At 59.6% G+C, this 24,660-nt stretch overlaps 1 protein-coding gene across 5 annotated transcripts; it reads left to right on the top strand.

The window, feature by feature from the left end:
- The first annotated feature begins 483 nt into the window (after window positions 1-483).
- TNKS1BP1 (tankyrase 1 binding protein 1) lies at window positions 484-24,440 on the top strand. Of its 5 annotated transcripts, none has more exons than XM_066251538.1 (12): window positions 484-838; window positions 3,768-3,876; window positions 4,992-5,625; window positions 7,108-7,177; window positions 10,607-12,007; window positions 14,151-16,249; window positions 21,420-21,786; window positions 22,052-22,205; window positions 22,307-22,443; window positions 23,158-23,315; window positions 23,587-23,659; window positions 23,987-24,440. In XM_066251538.1, exons 2-11 carry the CDS (start codon window positions 3,783-3,785, stop codon window positions 23,645-23,647), a joined length of 5,175 nt encoding a protein of 1,724 aa, XP_066107635.1. In that variant the 5' UTR covers window positions 484-838; window positions 3,768-3,782; the 3' UTR covers window positions 23,648-23,659; window positions 23,987-24,440. The 5 variants fall into 5 exon arrangements, with proteins under 5 accessions (XP_066107635.1, XP_066107634.1, XP_066107631.1 ...); XM_066251537.1 differs by having other exon boundaries at window positions 484-842; XM_066251534.1 differs by lacking the exon at window positions 484-838 and adding an exon at window positions 933-956.
- The last annotated feature ends 220 nt before the right edge of the window (window positions 24,441-24,660 follow it).

Genomic DNA, 24,660 nt, shown 5'->3' with positions numbered 1-24,660 from the left:
TAATCACCTATGAGTCAAGGGTCTTCTAAGGCTTTAGATAATGGAATCAGGATTGACTGGCCTCTCTGCAACCAGGAGAATGGAAACCTGAGCCTGGAGAGCTGGGAGGATGAGCACCGCTGGTCAGGGTGCAGGAATGGTGTGGATGGAAGACTGGTGGAGCTTTTGTTCTTAAGGGAGACGAGGGGAGCACCACAGTATGAGGAATTTGTGTCTGGGAAGCGGGCGGAATAGGAGATAAGTGAGGAGGATTAGTGAGGAAAATACAGCTTCCAGCCGTCATCACGGTGGCTCCAAATCTGAATTTATACACGTGGGGTGGCCACGTTGCATAGGTTCTCAGGTGTTTGCCACAGGAAGTCTCTCCAGTCAGCCGGTGGTTACCTTCTTTCTCGCCGTGACTCTATGGTGCTGCAATCAGTTCAGGCCGCCGAGCCTGAGGATTGGGCCGTCAGCCTCATCTCCTCTCTAGGCAGTCGTCTCAGTGGCCATTTTGCCGGAGCGCTATTAGCCTCTGAATTGCGTCAGTTTCACCCGGGTCTGATCCGGGGCGGGTCCCTTATTTGCGAGGCTCATGAATAATTGAGTACCTGGGCTGCGCTCATTTGCATACGGCCAGGCGAGTTCTGCACGGGTTTCCCACTCCGGGTATTCACAGGCTTATGGATATTCATGAGGTGCTCTGGGGGCGTGGGCCTGGGCGGAGCTGGGGGCGGGGTCCCGCTGGGGCTTGCACTGGCTCGGTCCCGCGGTGACGGCGGTTGCAGCGGCGGCGGTGGCGGAGACTGGCGTCGGGGCGCCGAGCCCGAGCGAGAAGAGCTGGATCCCGGGGGAGCGCGTGAGTGCGTAGGGGCGGGCAGGAGGGCGAGGGAGGGGGCGGGGTCCAGGGTTGGGGGCGGGGGAGAGGCATGGAAGAAGTGGGCGCTTCCCAGCCAGGACCTTGGGTTGAGGTTGAGGTGTGTGTGTGTGTGTGGGGGTGCCCAGGAAAGTTTGCAGGGACCGAGGGCGCGGAGGGAGCGGGGGGCAGGCGGGCGCCGGCGCATGTGCGTGGGAGCGAAGGGTGTACGGCCTGGAGCTCGTGCTGGCTGAGCCAGAAGAAAGGGGGGAAGGGGCGAGGGCTTGAGGCGGGGCCGGGGGTGGGCGGAGCTGCTAGAGCGACCCCTGCCTCGCCTGCCCCCGGGTCGCGCTAGCCCCATCCCCTGGATACCTCGTCACGCCCCCAGCCACGCCAGTCCGCCCCCACCCAGTCTGCGTACCCAGTCTTTTCGCCGGCTGCTTCACATCCCGCGCACGGGTCTTCCGGTCTTCCGTTTCTGCTGCCCCCTTCTCCTCCTCCTTCTCCACCTCCAGCCTCTCCTCCTCCTTTTCGGTTGCTGCCGTCCCCTCTGTGTCCAGAGCTCCCCACTGGGCCCCTCCAGACGGCCCCTCGCCCTGGGCTGTTCCGTCTTCCCGTTGGCCCTCCCTCCTCCAGCAGTTTATGTGCTATCCCTGCCGACCTCTCTGGGTCCGGATCCGGCCAGAGATCCTAGGGTTCGTAGGAGCTACCCCGCCTGTACCGACGTCTCTCTGTGCCCCTGCCCCGGGCTGGAGCTGCCCGACCTCTCTCCAGTCCTTGTGGCAGTCTTTGCCCCTGGGGGTCAGCTAGTGCTCCCGACTCCTGGGGTGGGGAGTGCTCAGAGCCGCTGTGATTCTGCAGCTTTTGGCTACGGCCTTGGGCACCTGGCTTTCCTGGCTCGGGCATTTGAGCTGCTGTGGTACCTCAATTGAGGAAGCCGAGCTCCCAGCTTCATTGCTGTGTCCCCCTCATGCTGGCAGAGGTGTCCGTCAGGCTCCCAGGTGAAAGAGTTTTTTGGTTCCGGGCCAGTTCGTTCCCGTTTCCAACCACCCACACCATGTTTCTTGTAATAATGTTCAAGGACAAGGAAACAGTCTTGTGTTTAATTTTATTTTTTTCCATCGTGTGCTCCTCCCCCATGCACATTTGGACTGGCTCTGCACAGTTATTCACCCACCCACAGTGAGCAGTGCTCAGTGGAAGTTGACTGACCAAAGGAATTGACCATCTTGGGTTTCTCTCTGCCTTCTTGTCTCTACTGTCTTCCATCTTCCAAACAAGGAAAGGGGCAAAGGTGAGGGGTGTGTGGGTGGGTTTTGCCAAGGTTGGGCATCATAGGGCCCTTCTTTGGATTTGGTGCTGTCTTCCTAGTCTAGCTGGAGTGCAGGTTGAAGGGAGTTAGATTGTCTGTAGGGCTCTGTACCAGGTGATAGGGAACATTCCCCTCTTGGGACAAGAGGGACCAGGACTGTCCCCTAGACTGGAGAGCCTGGTGGTGGTGGGGCTGTTGTGGATGGGATGATGCTTCAGGAGCCAGGATGAGAACTGAGGAGGTGGTGGAGTGTCTGAAGAACAGGTGACATGACTGGGCCCTGTGGGAGTGAAGGAATGAATGGTCTGGGAAGAGGAGGAGGTAGTTACCAAGGATGTTAGCTCATTGGTGACACTGAATGGAATTGTAATGATGACCAACATTTACTGGGCACTTAGTATGTGCTAGGCATTAGGCTAAGCGCTTAGCATGCATTTTCGCCCATGAGAATACCAACAGACTCAGTAACTCCACTTTTCACATAGGGAAACTGAGTCTTAGAGGCGTAAGCACTCTGCCTAAGGGCACACAGCCAGAAAGCAGTAGACCCAGCCAGCATTGAATCAGATCCTGAGCTCGCTCTTGGTACAGGCTTTCCATTGGTTTCTACCGTAGGGCTGTGTCACTTGGTTTAAAATGTATTCTTCTGCCTCTCAAAACCTCACGGGCCAACCTAGCCTGGGGAGGGCTGCCCATCTATTCCCAGTTCTCAGGCTGTGGCTGTCCATCCCTCACTGTCCTAGAAGGGGGAACCCCCAGGGAGTTTCCCCCCCCCAGGCCACCCCACCCCCCGGATGTTCTCAAGCCTTGTCCCATTCTCCCAGCCCAGGCCTGGGCCGGCTCCTCCTTCCTCTTGGCGAGCCTCTGGAAATCCAGTGGGAGGCCATTGCTATGGCAACAGGACTAGGCCCTGGCTTTACCTCATCAAATTCCGAGCTGAAGCCAAAGCAATTGAGAAATTAAAGAAAAAAATGTATTCCAGATGTTTACTTCTTATTCCTTATTTTTCCGTGTTTGGATGAGGCAGCTCTGAGGGAGGCGGGAGGGAAGCTGGGATGTGGAGGAGGAGGGGGTAGAGGAGGAGAGGGAACCACTCCCAGCTGCAGGAGGGAGGGAGGGAGGGAGGGCAGGAGGGTGAGCGGGAACGGGGAGGCAGGCAGTGGGGCGGAGTCCCAGGTTGGGGAGGAGCGGGTTTTTCCCGTCTCCCCTGAGGTGATTCATGAAGAGGCTTTAGACTTTGGGGCCCTCTTGCTCTGCCCCTGAGTGGGTACTCCAGCGGGCTGCCGCACCCCAGGGGTGCCCTGGGCACGGTAAGTGGGGTGCCTTAAAGAGCTTGCCAGGGAGAGAGGTGGGTATCCCCTTGCTGCTCCAGGACTTCGGGGTTAGGACACAAGAGTTGGAGAGTGACTTGAAAAGAGTTGAGGACAGGCTGCTGGGGACCTCCCTTGACCTCCCCGCCCCTCTGAAGTTCCCTCTTCCGGGCCCACACTTTGCTTCTGCTGGAAGTAGCAGACTTCCATAGGCCAAGCCTGCTGCCAACGCCCAGCCCACTTGCCTTCTCTTTTCTCTCTCTGGGTCTCTGGCCGGCTCACACCCCTCTGCCTCCCAACTCTCCTGCAGGGTCTGCCACATGTGATGGAAGTGTCTGCTCTCCGGGAAGGCACAGCCATGGCTTCCCCAGCACCCCGGGAGATGGAGGAAGAGCTGGTATCTGCTGGCCCGGAGCCAGGTGTGTGCCTGGGGGTGCAGGGTGAAGAGGGGTGGCTGGAAGGAGGAGCCAGGTGTGTGCCTGGGGGTGCAGGGTGGAGAGGGTTGGCTGGAAGGACAGGGAAGGGCAGACGCTGAACTCTCGTTCTGTCTTGGAGGCGATGGGCGAGGGATGATTCCTAGAGGTGGGAGTGTGGGAGGGAGGCGTGCTGAGGACACGCAAGGTGCGTGTGGAAGCTTGAGAGGTCCTCAGTGACTGGTGAGACCCTTTAGAACCGTTGGAGATCGTGGATCTCCAGCAGATAAAAACAGGTTAACCTGCGAAATGATGTGGATAACACTGTGTGATTTAAGGGAAGATGAGGCCTACATGAGAGGTGACGTGCACCTGTTGGGGTTTGAACCCAGGCCTCCTGGCTCCTGCCTAGACTCCTTCCTTAGGCTGAGCTGAATGGGTGATAGGGGTTTCTATTAGAAGGGCCGTGACCATGAGTAATCCCAAGGTTTTTTATTTGGCTCTGGAATGCCTTATATAGAAGGTAGGTTCCTGGTCTTTTTTGTGTTTTTTTTTCTGTGGCAGATATACTTATGTGTGGGTGAGTTAGGTCAATAGTAAGTTTGCATTCCTCCTCACACACTGAGGACAGTGGGGAGGTGGCCTGGGTGTGGCCTGGGGGAGGGGCAGCCAGGAGGCAGAGTGGGGAGGCCCAGCTGGGATGAAAGGTTCATTATGGATGGTAGGGTGGTAGAGTGTCACGTGAGAGGACAGGACTAAATTGGGAAAAATTAGGATGTGGGTAAGTGGGCATTCATTTATTGGGTCATTTGTTCATTCATTTGTTTGTTTGATAAGAACATATGTTACACCAAGTAGGGTACAGGGAGAAATAAGGTACCAGCTAGGCCCTTAAATAGCTTTGGTTTATAGGAGGGATTGATTAAACATTTTGGGAGTTTGGGGATAGGAAAAGGTGCTTCTGGGATATTTATGGAAAATCAAGGAAGGCTTCATGGAAGAGGTGACATTTGGCTTATGCCTAGAAGGTTGTCAACATTTTGAATTAATAAGGTGGGAGATGGAGTTCTGCTTCCTGGTTCTTCTGACAGCCTCCCAACCAACCCTGTCCTTTTTGGTAGGTGACTCTCGGGCCAAACCCCCTGTCAAGCCCAAACCCCGGGCCCTGCCCGCCAAGCCAGCCCTACCTGCCAAGCCCAGCCTGCTGGTGTCTGTTGGGCCTCGGCCACCCCGGGGTCCCCTGGCCGAGCTGCCTTCTGCCCGGAAGATGAACATGTTGGCGGGACCCCAGCCCTATGGTGGCAGCAAACGTCCCCTTCCATTTGCACCAAGACCAATGGCTGAGACCTCTGCGGTTGGAGAAGCCACCCAGGAGACTGGGAAAGAGGAGGCTGGGAAAGAAGAGGTGCCCCCCTTGACACCCCCAGCTCGATGTGCCGCCCCGGGGGGTGTGCGGAAGGCTCCTGCCCCCTTCCGTCCAGTCTCGGAGCGCTTCGCAGCCACCACGGTGGAGGAGATCCTGGCCAAGATGGAGCAGCCACGGAAGGAAGTCCCCGCCAGCCCTGACCGCCTGTGGGGCTCCCGCCTCACCTTTAACCACGATGGCAGCTCCAGATACGGCCCCAGGACCTATGGTGTGACTGCCGGTCCTGTGGATGAGGACGGTGGGACGCTCTCCAGGGGATGGTCCCCGGAGGGTCCTGCCAAGGCTCCCACAGAGTGCCCAGAAGAGCACAGCCAGACCCCCGCGGAGAGGTGAGGGGTGGGAGGCTGCATGCTTTGTTGTATTCTGGAGGGCAGAGTGGTTGGCCCCTTCTAGGACTGTGACCTTTTAGGTTAGTGGTGTGCCATGAGTGCAGACAGACCCTGGTCCAAGTCACAAAGCTTCCCACCAGCAGACAGTGTCATGACTGTATTCCCTTTGAGATTATAATTTCCTCTATAGAGTTGATGCGTGTTTATGGTAGAGTTCAAATGCACAGTATGGAAGTTTATCTTTTTATACCAAGAACTGAACTTTGCTTCATTTAATCCACAGCTGTTCTGTTTAGTGAAGGGAATAGTAGATCTGTTTTAGAGATGAGAAAACTGAGATTCCGAAGTGACTTCCCGTGGTTCCTCAGCAACTAAGACAGAACTGGTATTTGAATTCAGGTCTGTTTGATTCCAAAGCCTGTGCTCTTAACTGCTGGCTCCTATTGTGTGTGGAGCCGTGTGCCAGGTGCTGGTGTGTGTGCGAGGATGAGAAGGGTGCAGCCTGCCCGGGGAGTCTGATGGGAAAGATAAGACGGGAGCACACCTTGCTGCCAGGCCAGCTGGTGTCACGGAGCAGAGATTACGGCCAGCTTGGAGACTGTTGCATGTAATACACTTCTTCAGCCTTGGTGCCAGTGCAGAGGAAGGCCGGCCAGGAGGTGCCTCTCGGGGTGGCGGGCACGAGGCGTTAGAGGAAGAGGCTGAGGGGTGGCAGGTGCTCTCAGCTGCATAGAGGCCTCTGCAGGGCAGGGAGCGCCCACTGGGGGCACTGTTGGCCCTCTGGGCCGCCCTTGCTCTGCGGGGACCCAGAGGCTCCCTTGCCCCTCTTATTGCTGTGGAGGGCAGGGCTGCTATCCCTAAGCCAGGCCTCTGCCCCACCCTGCCCTCTAGCCCTTCCCGTTTCTCACCTGAAAGTACTGGAGGGCAGGGCTCCCAATAAACCCTTCTTTGTCCCAGGCCAGGGCTGCCAGGCTGGGCTCAGCGCTCTGTTCTCCCCTCCATGGCTCCAAGTAGAGCTTAAGAGGAACAACTTAAGCCTTGGAGAATCACCCCCCCCCCCCCTCGGCCTCCCGTGATCCTTCCTTCAGAAGAATTGGCAGGACAGCCAGACCAGCTGTGCTCTCCCTGGCTGGTGGACGTTAACCCTTCAGGGCTAGGCGAAGGGGAGCTTGTCTTTTAGGGACTCACTGAGGGTCTGGGCTTCCAGGACCCTTTTTCTAAAGGGGCTAGGGGAAGTTAACCCTGGGTGTGCAGGAGGGAAACCCTGGGCGCTTTCTCGGTGGAAACTGGACAGCGCCTCTGTCCCCAGCAGTTCCATGTGGGGCTCCGTAGAAAAGGCCCGGGGCGGGGGCTGACTTTGGGGCCTGTTAAAGTCAGTTAGGCAGACATACCAGACAGTGCCGTCTCCTTATTCGCCTGTGACAGGCCTCTCGGTTCTGCACCTCCATTTCCCGTCTTCCTTCCTTCCTTCCTTCCTTCCAGGGGCTCTCCTTTGGACCAGGCCGTCAACGGAGACCAGGCTCCGCCGGCCAGCTCTGAGCCACCTCCCGACGTGAGTCACCCTGTTGTGTATGACTTGGATTCCTAGTACTTTAGAGCGGGAGGGTCACCTGAGACCATCTGTTCTGTGTCCTGTTGTTCAGATGTGATCGCTGAGGGTCATGGAGGAGGTGTCTTGCCCTTGGGCCTGAGGGCTGGCCCTGGGACTCAGGTATTTTGACTCCCAGGCCAGTGCTCTTGATCAAGTGTGGTTCAGGCCATGAGACTGCTCGTTAAAAACAGTAATTATCCGTAACAATGGCTGTTGATCAGGTACCTACTGTGTGCCGGGCATGTTCCAGAAATGTCGACTAACTTAATCCTTGTGGTCACTCCAGCTAGAAGGCCCCGTTGGTTCCATGTGAGAGGCTCACAGAGGTTAAATAATAACTTACCCAGGAAAAGTCCTTCCTTGGGGCTTTCCTCTTATATATCCCCCCCTCTGTCCCCAGTGTGCTGGGAGTACAGTCAGCCTGCTTTCCTGAGTAAATGAGTCCGTCTTGTTCATAGAGGCTGATGGAGACCTGACTCCATGTGTCCATCTAGCAGATATTTACTAAACACATACTATGAGCTGGGTGCAGGGGGAAGCAGCAGAGAGCAGAACTCGACACACCGCCCCTGTGTCCTGGGAGCTCACCTCCAGTGCGAGAGGCCAGCGTGGACCTAGGCATCCCTGTGCACCAGCAGATATGTGGTCAGGTGCAGGGGAGCCCCGGGAAGGTGGAGAATCTGGGGTGAGGGTAGTTGGGGAAGGCCTCGCTGCGAAGAAGGCAAGGGAGTGAACTGTGAGGATGTGTGGGGAACAGCATTCTTGGCAGGGGCAGCTGCAAGGACAGGAGACTGGGTGCCCTCCTGGCAGGGCGGCCAGGCTGTAGGATCGCAGTTGGATGGGAGGAGCTGGGTGGTCGTACGGAGGAGAGGTTATGATGGGTCCCATAGCGCCTCCCAGGCCCCTGGGAGGACCTTGGCCGGAGCAAGGGCGGAAGCCGGTGCAGGACCGAGGAGAGCTGTAATGACTCACCTTGCCCTCCTGGATCGCTCGGAGCTAAGAGCAGTTAGCAGGGCCGGCTCTGGGCTGTTGGAATAATTCCGGGGCGAGGTGATGGACCCTGGAGGTAGCCTGTCCTGAGACGGTGGCGGCAAGGGGTCACTGGGTGGAATGTGAAGGTGAATTTGAGGACAGGGTTTGCAGAGAGAGCTCACATGCAGAGTCAGGCTTTGGGCCCGAGTGACCAGAAGGATGAGGTTACCGTTGAATGAGATGGGGACTTCTAGGGGTGAAGCAGGGTGGGAGGAGCCGTGAGGAGTTTGCTTCTGGATTAGTTGAGTTTGGGATGTCTTTTGGACATCCACGTGGAAATGTCAAGAGGGCAGTTGGCTATTTGAGTTTGGAGTTCCAGGGACTTGTCCGCATGCAGATGGTAGTTAAGACCCGCTGAGCTCATCGGGGGAGCAGGTGAGGTGGAAGAGGGAAAGGACTAAGGGTCAGCACAGGAGACAGAAGCAGGAGATGGATGGAGGGAGCAGCAGGTGGGAGGGGAGCCAGCAAGGGTGGAGTCCGGGGACCCCAGGAAGCCAGCGTCCAGGACGGGAGGAGGGCGGGTCAGCTGTCAGATGCTGCTCACAGGGCAAGGAAGGTGAGCACAGAGCATGGCACTCAGCTCTGGGGGACGTCGTGACCTGATGAGAGCAGCTAGGTGGCGAGGTGACGGAAGAGTCCTGTCTGGAATGGGTTCTGGAGAGAGTGGGACAAAGATGGGGAGAGAGAGTCAATATAGACAACTTGTGCAAAATGGGTGGCAGCTAGATGAGGAGGTGAGGGCAAGAGTGTTTTTCTTTTCTGAAGGCAGAAGAAATGAGAGCAGTGTGTGTACTGATGCAAATGGTCCAGGAGAGGCTGGCAAATTAATAATGCAGGAGAGAGAGGAGGGCTTGGTCCCAGCCCTGAGCCAGGACAGTTCACAGTCTGGGCTCACGTCAGGTCAGGCCACGGAGTGGGGGTGTTCTCTGCCACGGCCTCTGTGTCTTCAGGGAAGCGGGGTCGGCGGCCGATAGAGACGGGAGGGCAGGAGGGAGGGTGAACGGCTGTGCTTCCTGGATGGGTCGAGGGGCTGAGGGCGGTGCAGAGACGGGAAGAGGGACCTGGGTGGACAGGAGCAGGAGGGGCCGAGTGGGAGCCGTGAGTTGAGATGGCGAGGGCTGCAGTTATGGGGAAGGTCCGAGTCCCGGGAGAGCAGGTCCCAGTCACCAGAGGAGAGGAGGTCAGGGGTGAGCCAGGCTGCCCTGAGGTTGACTGAAATCCCTGTGGACTATGGGAGGGTAGCAGTGACTGGGGGCTGTGCTTTTCAGGCAGTGGGGGGGTCTACAGCACTCACAGGAGGGCGTGAGCTTTAAAGAGAGGAGGGAACTCTGTAGAGAGGAGGGAACAGGGAGGGAATGGAAGGGGCTCGAGAAGCGAGCAGGACGCCTTCCTCTGCCACCTGCTCTGCGGAGGCCCCGTAGGTGGTGATGCGGGAGTGATAGCCCCATAGAGGGGCCACAGGGGAAGTGTGACCTCTGGGGAGGGCAGAGGTCAGACAGAGCAAGACACTGCATTGTCTGGGCCAGGCCTCGTGAGGCAGTGGGGGAGAGCCTGGTGCCCGTCCTGCTCCCCCTGCTCCCGAGGCTTCCTCCCCCCACGTCGTCCCACAACATCCACTCTTTATGTGTCCTGCCCTGAGAGGCCGGCCATGTGCACAACTCTGAGTCCCCCTCGCCCAGCCTGTGAGGGACGATGTTGCCATCAGTCCAGTGGGAGGAGGGGAGGCCGAGGCTCAGAGAAGCCGTGTCCACGGTGTGGGAGGCCCACAGCCTCCGAGAGGCAGTGCTGGGTGACTCCGGCCAGGGGCTTTCGTGTCCCCGGTGCCTTCGCCTGAAGCCCAAGGCCTGCCTGCTCCCGTGGGCAGCGCTGGGCCCGCAGGTGCGCAGAGCAGGGTGGGAGCTCCACACCCCCGGGAGCGGCGCTGGGCTTGGCGTCGTGCTCTGAGGCGGGACCTCCACAGGCCCGGATGGTCAGGGCCCCCAATTTTTTTCCTTTTATAAACCAGTGTTTTTGATCAAGAACCACAGGCTCTCAGGAGGTCCTTTGATGAGTGTTGGGGTAGGTGGGTGGGAGGGTTTGAACCACCTGGAGCACTGTGGGTCATACTCTGTGGATAACGCTATGTGCATTTTCTGGGGAGGGAGTCTCAAGGAGGGGTCTGAGGACCCGGAGAAGCTGGAGAAGCCATAATGATCTTTGGGATCTTTCCCAGCTGTCCTGAGAGCCTCCCACCCCTGCTTTCTCCTGTCTGGAGTGAGAGGCAAAGGACCAGCTGGCCTGTGGGCCCTGTGGGGTTTGGGTAGGGGCCTTTGCCATCTGCCTGAAGGCGAGTGATGGCTCTTGATTTTTCTCTTGCAGGTTTTCAAGCCCCAGGTTCCTTCAAGTCTAGGCCCCACCTCGGAGAGTGGGGGTTCCACCAGCCCAGGCCTCCCTGCTGAAGTCTCAGGCCCCGCCCCCGGGTCTCCCCTACTTTGCTCGCCTGACCAGAGCTCTCCCCTCCACTCTCATCTTCCGGAATTCCAGAGTCCTGCAGCTTCCAGGCCTTCTTCCCGCCTCCCGGCCACCCCAGCATCCCCAGCTGCGGCCCTGCCAGACGAGGGCTCCTGCCACGCCCCGGGCCCAGGGCTCCCTGCTGGGGAAGCCCGAGAGGCCCCCAGACCTGGAAGCCCTCCTGTGGAGAAGGTCTCAGGGCGCCACAGCCCAGAGCAGCCTCCAGCCACCTCCCCCCGGCCCCTGATGGAGGGGGGCGAGGTGCAAGATCCCGACCGGACGCTTCAGTCTGGTGAGGAGGCGGTCGAGGCGGCTGAGGTGGCCAGTGGCGACGCAGCACTCCGCCCCACCAGCCTGGCTCAGCGCCGGTTTTCAGAAGGTGTGCTCCATCCGCCCGGCCAGGACCAAGAGAAGCTGGGGGGCTCGCTGGCTGACCTGCCCCAAACCCAGGGGAGCCAGTCGTCCCTGGATCGTCCCTTTGGGAGTGGGACGGGGTCCAACTGGAGCTTGTCACAGTCCTTTGAGTGGACCTTCCCCACTCGGCCTGCGGGCCTGGGGGTGTGGCGGCTGGACTCCCCGCCTCCGTCTCCCATCACCGAAGCCACGGAGGCTGCAGAAGCAGAGGCTGCGGAGGCTGGGGCCCCAGAAGCCGGTGATGGGGTGGCATCAGGCAGGGAGAGCGTGTCCCGGCAGGGGCGAGGGGCCTGGGCCGCTCCCGGGGTGCCAGGAGGACCTGGTTCCTGGGTGCCGACGGACGACTTGGGCATGTCCCCAACCCAGAAGGGTGATGGGGAGCGTCAGTCTCCATCCTCAGCTGTTTCCCTTGAGCCTGCGTCAGCAACAGGGTGCCCACCTGAACCGGCCTTGCTACAGGCAGAGAAGTATGAGGAGCAGGAGCCCCTGGCTGGACAGGAGTCCCCGCTTCCTCTGGCCACCATGGAGGCCGCCCTGCCCGTCCTGGAGCCGGTCCTGGGGCAGCAGCAGCCAGCACCCCCTGACCAGCCCTGTGTCCTCTTTGCTAACACCCCTGACCCTGGGCAGGCACTGCCTGCCGAGGAGGAAGCTGTGACCCTGGCCCGGGCTGAGACTACCCAACCCAGGACGGAGTCTCAGGACCCCTGTAGGGTGTCCCCTGAGCCTGCAGGTCCTGAAAGCAGCTCCCGCTGGCTGGATGACCTCCTGGCTTCGCCACCGCCCACTGCTGGCAGTGCCCGACGGGGTGCTGCATCTGAGCTGAGGGACACGCAGACCCCAAGCGCCTGCCCCGAGGTGAGCACAGGGCCACAGGGAGGGCGGGGGCCTCGGGATGGGAGCCAGGACTTCTGTGAGCTTCATCCTTTCAGCGACTGTATGTGTCAGGAGCTTGGGGTACAGCTGTGAGCGAGGCACCTGTGGATGATCCTCGCACTGCTGTGCAGTCTTACATCGTCAGCAGGGCTGTAGGCTGGGGCTCAGACTGAGTGAGAGTTTCCACTAGCCGAGTGGTTTTTGGAATGTGCCCTAACCTCTAAGCTTCAGAGTCCTTTCCTAATAACCACCTTTGCCTCTTAGAGCTATACTGCAGGTAAAGTGAGGAGTGGAAGGAGCTCAGTGCTTTGCATATACTGAGTGTTCAAGCCATTGTTAGGATTGGTATTGTGAAAGGCAACAGAGAGGTGGATGCTGGAACCAGATGGCCCGGGTTCATTTCCTGGCTCTGCGATTGCCCTGGTGTGACCTTGAGCAAGTTACTTTTCTGTGTGCGCCCCAGTTTCTGCCCCTGTACAGTGGGGATAACAGTGATGAAGTCTACCTCACAGGGCGATTACGAAGACTAAATGAGCTGGGATACCTGTAAAGTGCTGACGGTAGCCATCTGGCTCATCCTCAGTGCTTTGTGAGTGTTGGCTTTTGTGAACATATTGCCATTCTGCTCAAGACCTGCCTTGTGGACAGGCAGCCAAGGCCGGAGCCAGCAGGGCCTTGTGTAAGGTTACCCAGCAAGTTGGTCGCTGGGCTTGGGCCCAGTGCTCTTTCTCCTACCACGCCACCTCTGATTTTAAGGGCTGGGGTCCAGGTGGCTTTTGAAATGTATTTTTCAAGCCCAGTCTCCGCTGGTAGGGGTGGGGCTGAAAGGAAGGAGGAGCCAGGGGCCTGGGGGGGGGGGGTGGAGGGGGTGGAAGAGGAGGAGCAGGAAGGAGTTAAGACCGAGCTGGCTCCTGCGGTAGGTGTGTCTGTCCCGGGATGTGGGTGACTCAACTGGCTCCTGGGCGGGGCCACCGGAGCCGCAGCTGCTCTAGAGGGAGCAGGGCCAGGCTGAGCCTGGAGCCAGAGCCGACCGACAGGTCCGGGCGACAGGTCCGGGCGAGGGGAGCAGCCCAGCCCTGTCCGGGTGCCCGTCATACCCAGCTGCCTGGGGCGGGTGTGGGGGCAGGGGCCATGGCCGGCCTTGGGGACAGGGAGCACACCATGTCTATCTTGGAGAGGCTGCTGGCCAACGCAGCGCTGCGGGATGAGGCTGGCCGGCTCCACAGCCCTGAGGCCAGGGCTCGCCCGCCCTCAGGAGTGAGTCAGGGAGTGGGGTGTGGGCTGCAGGGAGCCCTGGCTGGGTTTCTCCTGTGCCAGAGGCTGCCCCTCCTGTCTCCCCTGGGAGGGCGAGGGATGGCTGGGAGGTCTTTCTTGGGAGGGGTGGGCAGAGGAGCTGTCCACAGGGAGGGAAGGGCTGGGACCCCAGGGGACTGGACGCCTGGGGCAGTGGTGGAGCCTCACCCTTGGGAAGCAGCTCGTGGAGGGGCTTGGAGTTTTGCCCTGTCCTGATGAAAGTATGCCCTACACCCATGTGAAGACCACTCTGCCAGGCAGCCTGTCCCTGGGCAGGTAGCCAAGTGTTGCCCAAGGGCTGTAAACATGACCTTAGGGTCATTGACGGAGGCTGTTGCTGAGTGCTTCTTGTGAGGCAGGGGCTATGCTGAGTGCTTGCTTGGCTGAAATGATCTTGTTTGTTATTTGTTTATTCATTTTTAATATTATGTGTACAACTATTTAAAAAAGTTATTTGTTGACTTCAGAGAGAGAGGAAGGGAGAGAGGCAGAAACATTGATCTGTGTGTTTGTGTGCCATGACCTGTGCTCGAATCCACAACTTTTGCATATCAGGATGGTGCTTGAACCAGTAGAGCTATCAGGCCAGGGCTGAATGACATTGTTTAATCCTCCCTAAATGCTCATGCTAAAGAAATGACCCCTATTTAAGTATGAGGACCCTGAGGCCCAGAGTGGTTAAGTGACTTGCTCAAGGTCACACGGCTGGAATATAAACCCAGGCTTTCTGTTGCCAAAGTATAGCTCTGAGGCACCAGGCAGTGTGACTGTGGGTCTGGATCGACTCTAACCATTGTTCCTTTCCACCTCTCTCTCTCATTCTGATTCCCAGGGACTCCTTGGCTGGGCCCAGAAGGATCTGCAGAGTGAATTTGGGATCTCAGCAGATCCACAGCCCAGCAGCTTCAGTCCTTCCAGCTGGTCCCAAGGCACCTCTCAGGACTATGGCCTTGGGGGTGCGAGCCCTCGAGGGGACCCAGGCCTTGGAGAGAGGGACTGGCCCAGCAAGTGTGGGCAAGGAGCTGGGGAAGGGAGCCCCAGGGAGTGGGCCAGCCGGCGCGGCATCGGCCAGGAGGAGGTTGGCAGCCTGGATGGGAGCGGAGTGTCCGCGCTCGGGGGGCTGGCAGCCCAGGGCCGGGTGATCGGAAAGCCAGCCCTGCTTGGCGCTCAGCAGAGCCCGGAGGCCGATGTTCCGGACTGGGAGTTCAGAAAGAGAGATTCCCAGGACACTTACTCCAGCCGGGATGCGGAACTCCAGGACCAGGAATTCGGGAAGAGAGACTCGCTGGGTTCTTACAGCAGTCGGGATGCAAGCCTTCAGGACTGGGAGTTTGGGAAGAGAGATTCCCTGGGCACGTTCGGCAGCCGGGAGGCCGAGGAGCAGAGCCTGGAGGTGGGGCCGGAGGACCGCCCCGGCAGGTACAGCGGCCAGGGTGCGGACGAGCGGGACCAGGCTTTTGGGAAGAGAGATTCGTCCTTTGGCACCTACAGCAGCCAGGGTGCTGAGCCGCCGGACCAGGACTTTGGGAAGAGTGCCTGGACAAGGGACCATGGCTTTGGTATGAGGTCCCTGAGTGCCGGGTTCAGCCCTGAGGATGCCCAGCAGCAGGATGAGGAGTTTGAGAAGAAGGTTCCGAGCGGGGCAGACAGCGTGGGCGAGGCCAGCAGGGCTGCCAGCCGGCCAGAGGAGGTCGAGTCAGGGGGCTTGTTCAGCTCCAGCGCCCCCCCGTCGCAGGATGGGGTGCTGGGACAGAGAGACCCGGGCAGCTGGCAGGACAGCGGTGCCAGCCAGGAGGGCGACAGGCTGCAGGGGAGACAGCAGGCAGGGGGCGGGAGCCCTGGTGATGCCGACCCAGGAGACGGGGAAGTGGGGCGACGAGGCTGGGCTGGCGACTTCGGCCTTGGTGTGGTCCCCCCGCCCGAGGTGGCCTTCAGCCCAGGGCAGCCGGACTGGGGCGGCGGCTTCCGCCTGGAGGCCGGTGAGAGGGGCCGGCAGTTTGGCATCATTGGCGATGACCGAGGGAGCGGTGCTGGCCTGAGCCCTTCTGGCACGTTGGGAAGCAACTTCGTGTCTCCCGAGAAGACGTTGGCTGGGCCCGTGGACTGGACTGACCAGCTAGGCCTCAGGAACTTGGAAGTGTCCAGCTGTGTGGGTTCCGGAGGCTCGAGTGAGGTCAGGGCAGATGCTGCGGGGCAGGTGGTCTGGTCGGCAAACCTGGGCCTGAGGGACGTGGGTCTGGCCGGCCGTTTGGAGACCGGGGGTGCCGAGGAGCCGAGGGCGGCGAGGGTCGGGGAGAAGGACTGGACTTCTGACGTGGGAGTGAGGGGCCGGGATTTGGCTGGTTTGGGCGAGGTGGGAGGCCACGGCCAGGCCAGGGAGAGTGGCGTGGGGCAGACCGACTGGTCGGGTGTGGAGGCTGGAGAGTTCCTGAAGTCACGGGAGCGTGGGGTGGGACAGGCAGACTGGACGCCCGACCTGGGGCTGAGGAACATGGCTGTGGGGGCAGGGAGCAGCTCCAGGGAGCGTGGGGTGGGCCAGGTGGATTGGGGCATCAACCTGGGCCTGAGGAATTTGGAGGTGCCGTGTGACCTCGAGACTGGAGGTTCACAGGAGCTGCGAGGATGTGGAGTGGGGCAGATGGACTGGACCCAGGACGTGGGGCTCCGGAATGTGGAGCTCTCTGGGGCCCCAAGCGAGGCCAGGGAGCACGGAGTGGGAGAAGTCAGCCAGTGCCCAGAGCTAGGCCTCAGAGACGACAGCATCTTGTGCCCTGGCCTGGAGGCCAGAGACCCTGTGGAGGCCAGGGAGCTGGGGGTCGGTGAGACCAGTGGGCCGGAGACCCAGGGCGAAGATGACGCCTCACCTTCCTTGGAGACCTGCCCTGAAGACCCCGGAGTGGAGACGGGCGAAGCCCCCAGCTTTGGCGCCAGGTAAGGGATCACCATCTCAGCGTGGCAGGGAAGGTGTTCCGGTTGTCCGGAAAATTGCATCCTGCCTAGGGAGGGAAGAAATGGCTTTCTCCAAGGATTTTTACTCTTTGGAAAACAGCGACAGTTTGTGAACTTTTATGTTCACTTTTTAAAAAATTGAGCTACGACATGCACACGGTTGAGTTTCCTTTTTGAATGATGAGTGTGACGGTGGAGGTGTTACTGGTTTGCAGTCCATGCTTTAGGGTTCCTTGGTGATGTTGTGACTGTGCTGGAGGAATCGGTGCCTGTCCCATCTTTGAATGGTTTCCGGTGGGATGCACTCGAGCACAGTGGCTGTTCCCCAGGCCTCCTGGCTCTGAAGCCCAGGTGTTCCTGGGCCAGGGGCCATGAGTGCTTTCATGGGCATAGGAAGGAGGACGGTCTTCTTGGCCTTGGCTGCTGCAGGTCCTGAGTGGAGTGCACGGTGGATTTTTATGTTCTTAAACCAACTGAGGTGACTTCATACCTGGAAAGGGTGCAAGAAGGCATCTTATCCGTTAACATTTCTATCCACTGAGATTTGGTTTCATTGTTTGTTTTTGTTTGTTTGTTTGTTTTAAATCATGTGAGAGGCAGGGAGGCAGAGAGAGAGACACCCACTTGTGCCCCAACCAGGATCCACCTGGCAACCCCTGTCTGGTGCTGATGTTCTGCCCATCTCAGGCTACTGCTCTGTTGCTCAGCAACTGAGCTATTTTAGTGCCTGAGTTGGAGGCCATGGAGCCATCCTCACTGCATGGGGCCAACTTGCTCATTTGCCCTATGGCTGAAGGAGGGGAAAGGGAGAGGGAAGGGATGGAAGAGTGGATGGTCACTTCTGTGTCCTCTGACTGGGAATTAAACCCAGGACCATCACAGCTGGGCCAGTGCTCTACCACTGAGCCAGCCGGCCAGGGCCTGGTTTCTTTGTCCTGACTGAACAGAAAGTTTGATTTTCCCAACCCTGGAGCTTCCCACTAGCCTGGGAGGAAGGGAGGGGATGTGTGGGGTGGGGCTGTGTCATAAGTGGAGGGGCTGATGGTAGTGGGGGGGGCAGGAGGGACTAGGTAGGGTCTAGAGGGAGTGGGGGTAGTGTTGGAGGAGTCAGGAAGGCATTTGGGGTTTCGGAGGAGGGAGAGAGGAAAGGACAGAGCACGGGGCCAGGAAGATGCCCAGGGGAGCTGCGGAGGGAGCTGGGACGTGGACTGCAGACGGGGAGATGGAGGAGATGGAGGACGTAGGGAGGAGGTAAAGACTTCAGGGACAGGGGTGAGTGCACAGGACTAGCAGGAGTCCAGCGGCTCCTGTGTTCCTGGCTGTCTCTTAGCCGCACTCTAACCTTAGACTCGGCAGCTATAGAGTGTTCCTGGCGCAGGTGGGGTGCGGGAGCCCAGGTTGCACTCATTCCTCTTCCTGGGGCTCTGAGGACTCTGCAGTCCCCAGAGCTCAGCTGCAGGTCTGACCTCACTGATCATCACAGCCGCAGGTGAAGCAAGAACAGCTGCAGGTGAAGCAAGAAGGGAGCGGAGGGGTGTGACCTGCTCCAGGTCACAGAGTCAGCAGGGTGTCTTTCCCAATTCTTCATTATCGGGTTTGGGCCACTGCGTTCAGGACTCAGACTCCCAAGCGGTGGGGCTCACCACCTTCCTCCTTCCCCCTCCAGTGGGGGTGGCTCTCAGGAAGCAGAAAAAGGGAGAATCTTTTCCTTTGTTTAGGGTGGGGGTCGAGGCTGGCTGGGTGGGCGATCTGGATGGGGACTGGGGTGGGGAGGAAGAGGAGGTTGTGCGCAGAGAGGCAGAGCCCTCGGCTGTCTGAGCTGTGGCCTCCATCACAGGCTAACTGGCTGCGTTACAAGTCTGGGAAGTGCTGGGCACTCTGTACCGGAGACTCGGAGTGTGTGTGGCTCGCATGTGTGCCCGTTCCAGCAGGAGAGAAGGAAGCGTGCTTACCTTTCCCCTAACACAGAGCTTTCTCAGCTGGTGGGCTGCCAGAATTTTGAAAACAGGCTGTGCCTGACTATTTAGTCAGGGGCACTGACCTCTTTTCCCTTATAGTGTCAAGAAAATAACAACAGCCAACACAGCAGTAGCTGTCTGGTGTGAATGGATCGTTATACCTTTTTCTTTTTTCTTTTTTCTTTTTTTTGTTAGATTGGCCAAAAATATATTTTTTGGTGTGCCGCAGAATTTTAGTAATCAGTTGATGTGTGCCAGGAGGTGAAAAAGGTTGAGATCACTGCCCTCACACAGTGTTTCCCAAACCTCACTTGTATCCAAGGAGCTTGAATGCTGACCCTCTGATTTAGGGAAATTCTACACTCTGGAAAGTTGCTCTTCAAAGGAATATTTGGAAGTTCCCGTGGTAATGAGAAGCCCTTGAGGGTAGTTGAGAGCAGCCTGGCTTTGGGCCTGCCTGCCAGGTTTGGGTCTGGATTCCGCTGCCGCTGCGACCTTGGGCGGGTCCCCTCTCAGGGCCTTCCACTGTGAGTCCTCCTGTGGACTGGGAGTGGCCCCAGTGCTCACAGGGTTGGTGGAGTTAGCACGTGGGAAGTGATAAGCGATCTGAGATCTGTCTGGCCTCGGTGAGCACTGAATGAATGCTTGCTCCCTGTCGTTGTACCTGTTCTGCAGATTTGGATGGATGTGTCCATAAAGTGAGGCCCTTGGGGACATTTTTTTGTCAACATTCCTGCGTGGGACTAAGGTTCCCTCTAGGGCAGTCGTTGGCTGGAATATTATCTAGCATGGCCGGGACAAGACCAGCTTGGGGGGGTAGAGAAGGTTGGGAGAGCCCCACCCCTCCTCTGTGTCTAGGGCCCCCTCGTCCTGGAGGGCGTGGCACTCTGGGGCTTCCCACAGAGCTGCTGCATTGTCCCTTCCTGGCCTCCTGGTCATCTCCTGCCCCTCTCCCTGGCCCTGCACCTACAATCATTTTGGGCTCTTCATAAAATCTGAGAAGACCCTCAGGTCACTGAGGCAAGCCCTCTCATTCCAGGGGGAGATACACTGAGGCGCAGGAAGGCAGTGTGGTTTTACAGGGACCCACAGCCTGTGACCGTGGGCCGCAGCCTTGGGGTCATGTCTCTGCATATTCTTTCTGTCTTTGGGTCAAAGCCACCTGCTTCCCCTGCAGACAGATCAGTCCAGCTCCAGCCCTGACTTCCTCGGGGTCTGGGAGCCTAAACAGCGGGACGCTGAATTTTTGCCGATCTACTACATACCATCCCTTGTGTATGCACGTGTGGCGGGAGGCGGCGTGGCCAGGGCCCCGCCCCCAGGAATCCCAAGGTCCAGATGGGGTCAGGGGTAGAGAAGGTGTACGATAAGTCCTTAGGCCAGGAACGGGTGCCTGATAAGAATCACCAGGAAGATGGTGATTTTCCTAAAAACTTATCAGCTGTTAGCTATGTCCTGGGCACACGTTTCTGCCCACAAACAGTGAAGTCTAGGTACTTCTGTTATCCCCATTTTACAGATGACGACACTGAGGCTCAGAGTGGGTAAGTAACTTGACCAAGGCCACAGGCAGAGCAGGGGATGGCGCCGGAACGGGCCCTGGAGTGGCAGCACCCAGCCCGGTTTCCCACCACTCCTCTCCCCATTTCCTGCCAGCTAGGGGCTCAGGTTAGAGGTGTCCTGGGTGCTCAAGAGGCAGGAAAGCTTCTCCCGAGGTGAGAAGGGTGAGTGGGTCTAGACAGGCGGCAGGGACGATGCACGAGGCACTCCCGCCCCTCACCCCCAGCCCGCCTCCTCTCCCCGTGGCCTCTGCTGCCCTCTGCCCGCCTGGTGTGGGCCCCCTCTCGCTCTGGATGTGGGCCTCCATCCACCCATCCACTGCGCAGCTCTTCCAGCCTCCTCTGCCCCACCCCAGGGTGAGGCTTGGGGCCGGGCCTCCTTGGGCAGGAGGGGTGCTGTTGCCGCCCCCCCCCCCCCCCCCCCCGACTTGCAGCAGCCAGGTAGCTGGCTCTGGGCCCCCTCCAGGGCGGCCGACTACTGTTTTGGCTTCCCTCCCTCCCCAGACAGCTTTAATTTCCATCTGTCAGCAGCTTGCGGAGGGACAGACTGACACATGTCCTCCCCAGTCCTGCCCCTTCGGCCCTGGTACTGACTGACCTGCCTCACCCCTGCTTGCCCCCCCAGTCTGCGGGGAGCTCAAGGCCTGGCTTCGGGCGCCCCACCGGCCCTGCCCACGGTGTGCATTCTTGTGGGATGCGAGCGTGTGTTGGGCTGTGACTTTGCTTGCGGGACTGACAGACAGACTGGGCCACCTTCCTGCATGAGGTGCGCATGAGGTGCAGGGTGTCTGAGTGTTGGGCTGGCAGCTGGGCAGCACCCGTGTGAGTCGTGAAGGGGCCTGTGCGTCTGCGTGGCGTTTAGTGGGGCAGCAGGCGGAAGACACACAAGCTGCCCGGGTGCGGGGTGACCCGGCTTCTCCACCTGTAGACATGTGCTCAGTCCTACTCCTGGCCAGGCCCTCGGCCGGCGCGGGGGGTGCAAAGGCAGACGGGGTGCCCCTTGCCCTTGAGTTGCTCACAGGCCTGCAGTGGGGCCCGAGAGCCTCAGCCTCCGAGGCGGGGCTGGCACAGGGGAGCCCCGGGCACGCAGGCTGAGGAGTGTGGTGGGCGAGGGAGCGGCGTGTCCAGGTGCATGGCAGTCTGCAGGGCGTGGCATGCTCTGTGAGACTGGGCGTGGGGAGGGGGACGTGGGCAGGGGTGCGGAGAGGCTGGACGGGCAGGTAGGCCAGTGTCAGGCTCATCCCAAGGCGGGTGTGCGCCCAAGCGGGTGCCCTGGGAGGGACACACGGACAGCATCAGTAGTAACGAGAGCTGTCACTCACTGGGCATGCACCGAGTGCCGGGCACAGTGACTTGTCCTTTAAGTTCTCATTTCATCCCCCCAATGACACTAAAGTTAGAAGCCCTTTCAGGTGAAAGACTTACCCAAAGTCTCAGTAAGTGGAGGACCTAGGATTTGAACCTGCCGCGCTGGCCAGGCTTATGCACCCTGTGCTGTGTTGTGTGAGGCCTTGACCGCATCCTTCCTGGAAAAGGCGTGCAAAGGGGGTAGGAGGAGACAGACCCTGTGAAGGGGGCTTCGGGGGAGGATGTGGCCGCATGGTGACTGTGTCCTGTGGTCCGTCCCCTCCGCAGCCCTGGCGGGTGCCCCACACGCTCGCCGCCCTCTGGCTCGCAGGGCCTGCTGGAGGAGATGCTGGCCGTCAGCAGCTCCAAGGCCGGGGCCCGCAGGGAGTCGGCAGCTTCGGGCCTCAGGAGCCTGTCGGAAGAGGAAGGAAACATGGCGGGTGCTGACCAAGGGGAGCCCCTGGAGCCTGGCAGGGACTGTCTGCCTTCCTGGAGGCCTCAGCCTGATGGGGAAGCCAGCCAGACGGAGGAGGTGGATGGCGGCTGGGGCTCTGCAGGGCCCGGGCGGAGCGAGCAGGGGCCAGCCCGGCCCCCGCGGCGGCCCCTGCAAGGCCCCCCTCCCAGCTCCCCCAGCCAGGACTTCTCCTTCATCGAGGTCAGTGGAGGGCGAGCCCAGCGCAGTGGATGGGCCGTGGTGGGGTACTGGGGGTGGTAGAGCCAAGGCCTCGTCTCTGGGGCCCCCTCAGCTTGTCAGAGCTCCGAGGGATCTCAATGTGGGAGGCAGGAGATAGGGGTGATGTGCGGGCCCTAAGAATGGGGCTGCGGGCTGCGGGAGGGGTCTGCACACAGCTGCCTCCTTTGAGAGGCTACGGGGCAGGACCATGGGATGGCAGTGGCAGTGGTGTTGCTGTTATCCCAAGCAGGACACTGAGGTCCTCGATAGTGCCATGTATCGGACCCGTGCCAACCTGGGGCGCAAGCGCGGGCACCGGGCCCCAGCCATCCGGCCTGGCGGCACCCTGGGCCTGTCGGAGGCAGCGGACTCGGACGCGCGCCTGTTCCAGGACTCAACGGGTAGGGCCGGGGTGTTGGATGTCTGCTGCAGTGTCTGGGCATGTTGGGTGCTGGGGGTCTGGGGTTGTTGTCTGTACTGAGCCCTCTCTGGGTTCTTGCAGAGCCACGAGCTTCTCGGGTGCCGTCTTCAGACGAAGAGGTGGTGGAGGAGCCTCAGAACCGTAGGACGCGGATGTCCTTGGGCACCAAGGGGCTGAAAGTCAACCTCTTTCCCGGCCTGAGCCCATCAGCCCTGAAGGTACCGTCTGATGATTCAGCAGACACATCCAGCCACCTGGCCAGCTGGCCACCCTGCATCCCACCTTTCTTTTCTCCATCATTATTCATCCCCCCGTTCCTTCCTTCCCATCCCTCCTGTCGTTCTGCTCTCCAGTGGCGCCCTGCTGGACCGCGTGCTGTGTGCTGAGTGTGAGGGGAGGAGGAACCAGCTGGTCTGTGTTCAGAACATCATGGGGCCGTAGAGGCCGCAGCCGTGTCCGTAGTCAGTGCTGCTGCATGGAGAAGTTAGGGGTCACGGGGCAGGGGCAGGGAAGGGCCCGGCCTGTTCAGAGAGAGGTTATCTCGTCACAGTGCGTGCTGCCCGGTGGGAGGGGAGCGTTTGCTCTCAGCTGAGAGGCAGCATTGGGCTTGGCTGTGGGGGGTGGAGGGTCGGGGGTGGGTGGGAGGCCCTCCAGGCAGCGGGAACAGAATGAGTGAAGGCACAGGGCCGGAAGTCACCGCTGGCGTTGTGCAGCCCTGTCAACCTGAATTCAGCTCCACAGTGTCTCTCTGAGTGGCTGCTGTGTGCAGGGCAGAGCTCAGCTCTTGCGAGGCTTGTCGTTTCCTGACTTCCCATCCGTCCGGGTGAGAGGGCAGCAGAGGGGTTTGAGGCGGACTCTGGCGGCTGCTTGCTCTTCTGTGATTCCTCCTGCCTGTCTCCCTGATGTCTTCTGCACCTGGACTTGTCTCTCAGGCCAAGCTGCGCCCCCGGAACCGCTCGGCTGAGGAGGGGGAGCCAACAGACAGCAAGACGAGCCAGAAGGAGTCCGCCGTTCAGCGCTCCAAGTCCTGCAAGGTCCCGGGGCTGGGGAAGCCCCTTGTGTTACCTCCCAAGCCGGAGAAATCCTCAGGGTGGGTGACCTGGACTCGGGGCATTGACTGACCTCACTGTTGTGGCCTAAAAAGGGGAAACCCCCGTGTACGTAGAGGAGAACCAGAGGTCAGGGAGGAGGCTGATGTACCCGGATTAGCTGTATTAACTTGGTGGCCGAGTTCCTGTCTCTGCAGCCCGGCCCTGGGCTGCTGCTTCTGGTCGGAGAGGGGGGTTTCTATTCTAGCCACTCCTCATTTTGTTAAACTTGCCTTGGGTTTGCTTGTGACCTTTGCCCTCTGCCTTTTCTAGGTCAGAAGGATCATCGCCCAATTGGCTACAAGCCCTGAAGCTGAAGAAGAAGAAGGTCTGAGAAGTCACTGAGGTGAGGTCCCTGGGCTTGGGCCTGGCTGGGGCTGGGGTGTGGGGTTCAGCGGTGACTTAGTTTTGCCCACAGAACAGTGAGTTGTAGTCTGGCTTCTGATGGATGAGGAGGAGGGCTTCTGTCCCAGCCTTCCTCCTGGGCGCCAGGGTGGTCCCCGGGTCCTGAGGCTGGCCTGCGTGTTCTCACAGCGCTTCTGGTCTGGTCACTCACCAGGGACCTTCCTGACAGCTGGGCTTGGTGGAAGGCAGCCAGGCTGGGCAGGGGCAGGAGGCCGAAGCATCCCCTCCACCCCACGGCCGCTCCTGTCTCCTCCTCCCCCCTATGCAGGTGCTTCCCATCGGCAGTCTCAGGCAGTGCCCGCTCCTGTGGGGTCCCCGGGCGAGGAGGAGGCTGGAGCCCCCGTGTCCCAGGCTGCAGCCTCTGTTCCCCTCCACCGCCGAGGAGCGTCTGGGGAGGCACATTATGCACTTTGTATCACCTTCCCAACTTTCCCCCCACCTGCCCTCCCGGCCCGGATTCCGGCCTGGGTTCCCTCGTTAGTGGTCCAAGGTTCTGGTCCTTTTCCTGTGCGTTCTCTGCCCTCCTCCCTCTCTGCTTCCTCTTCCAGCCTCCCTTGGGTTTTCTTTTGATACCAATTTATAGCATTTTTTTATAAAAGCCTTTGATTTTTGTAAAGGGTGGAGCCCTGCCCTACCCCGGGTCTCCCTCCACCCTGCCAGGTGCCCCACAGAGACCAATAACATTTTGCCACTTGAAACAATAAAGTTTTTTGGGAATTGGTGCTGTCCAGTTGTGGTGTGTGGTCATGGTGCACTGTCCCCCTCTCCGAAGCTGTAGCTGGGAAACGCTGGCGCTCGCCCTGACCCACCAGGCGGTCCCTCTGCTGTTGAACCTGTCACTACCCTTGCACTCCTGGGCTCGATGTCCCTGAGGAGGGTATACTAGTTCTAAAAAGCTGATTGCTCTTCAAACAACCCCCGCATCACAGCTTAGCACACAAA

This window comes from Saccopteryx bilineata, chromosome 1, assembly GCF_036850765.1.
Source record: "Saccopteryx bilineata isolate mSacBil1 chromosome 1, mSacBil1_pri_phased_curated, whole genome shotgun sequence".
Taxonomy (NCBI): domain Eukaryota; kingdom Metazoa; phylum Chordata; class Mammalia; order Chiroptera; family Emballonuridae; genus Saccopteryx; species Saccopteryx bilineata.
Note: the sequence above shows the minus strand (reverse complement) of the source record. Positions and strands in the feature narration are given on the sequence as shown.

What these genes read in the sequence shown, in the direction of transcription:
- TNKS1BP1 (XM_066251538.1), top strand. Translation starts at nt 3,783, where the DNA reads ATGGAAGTGTCTGCTCTCCGGGAAGGCACAGCCATGGCTTCCCCAGCA. An exon ending in ATCTGCTGGCCCGGAGCCAG is followed by an intron (nt 3,877 to 4,991) that starts GTGTGTGCCTGG and finishes CCTTTTTGGTAG; the next exon opens with GTGACTCTCGGGCCAAACCC. An exon ending in GCTCTGAGCCACCTCCCGAC is followed by an intron (nt 7,178 to 10,606) that starts GTGAGTCACCCT and finishes TTTCTCTTGCAG; the next exon opens with GTTTTCAAGCCCCAGGTTCC.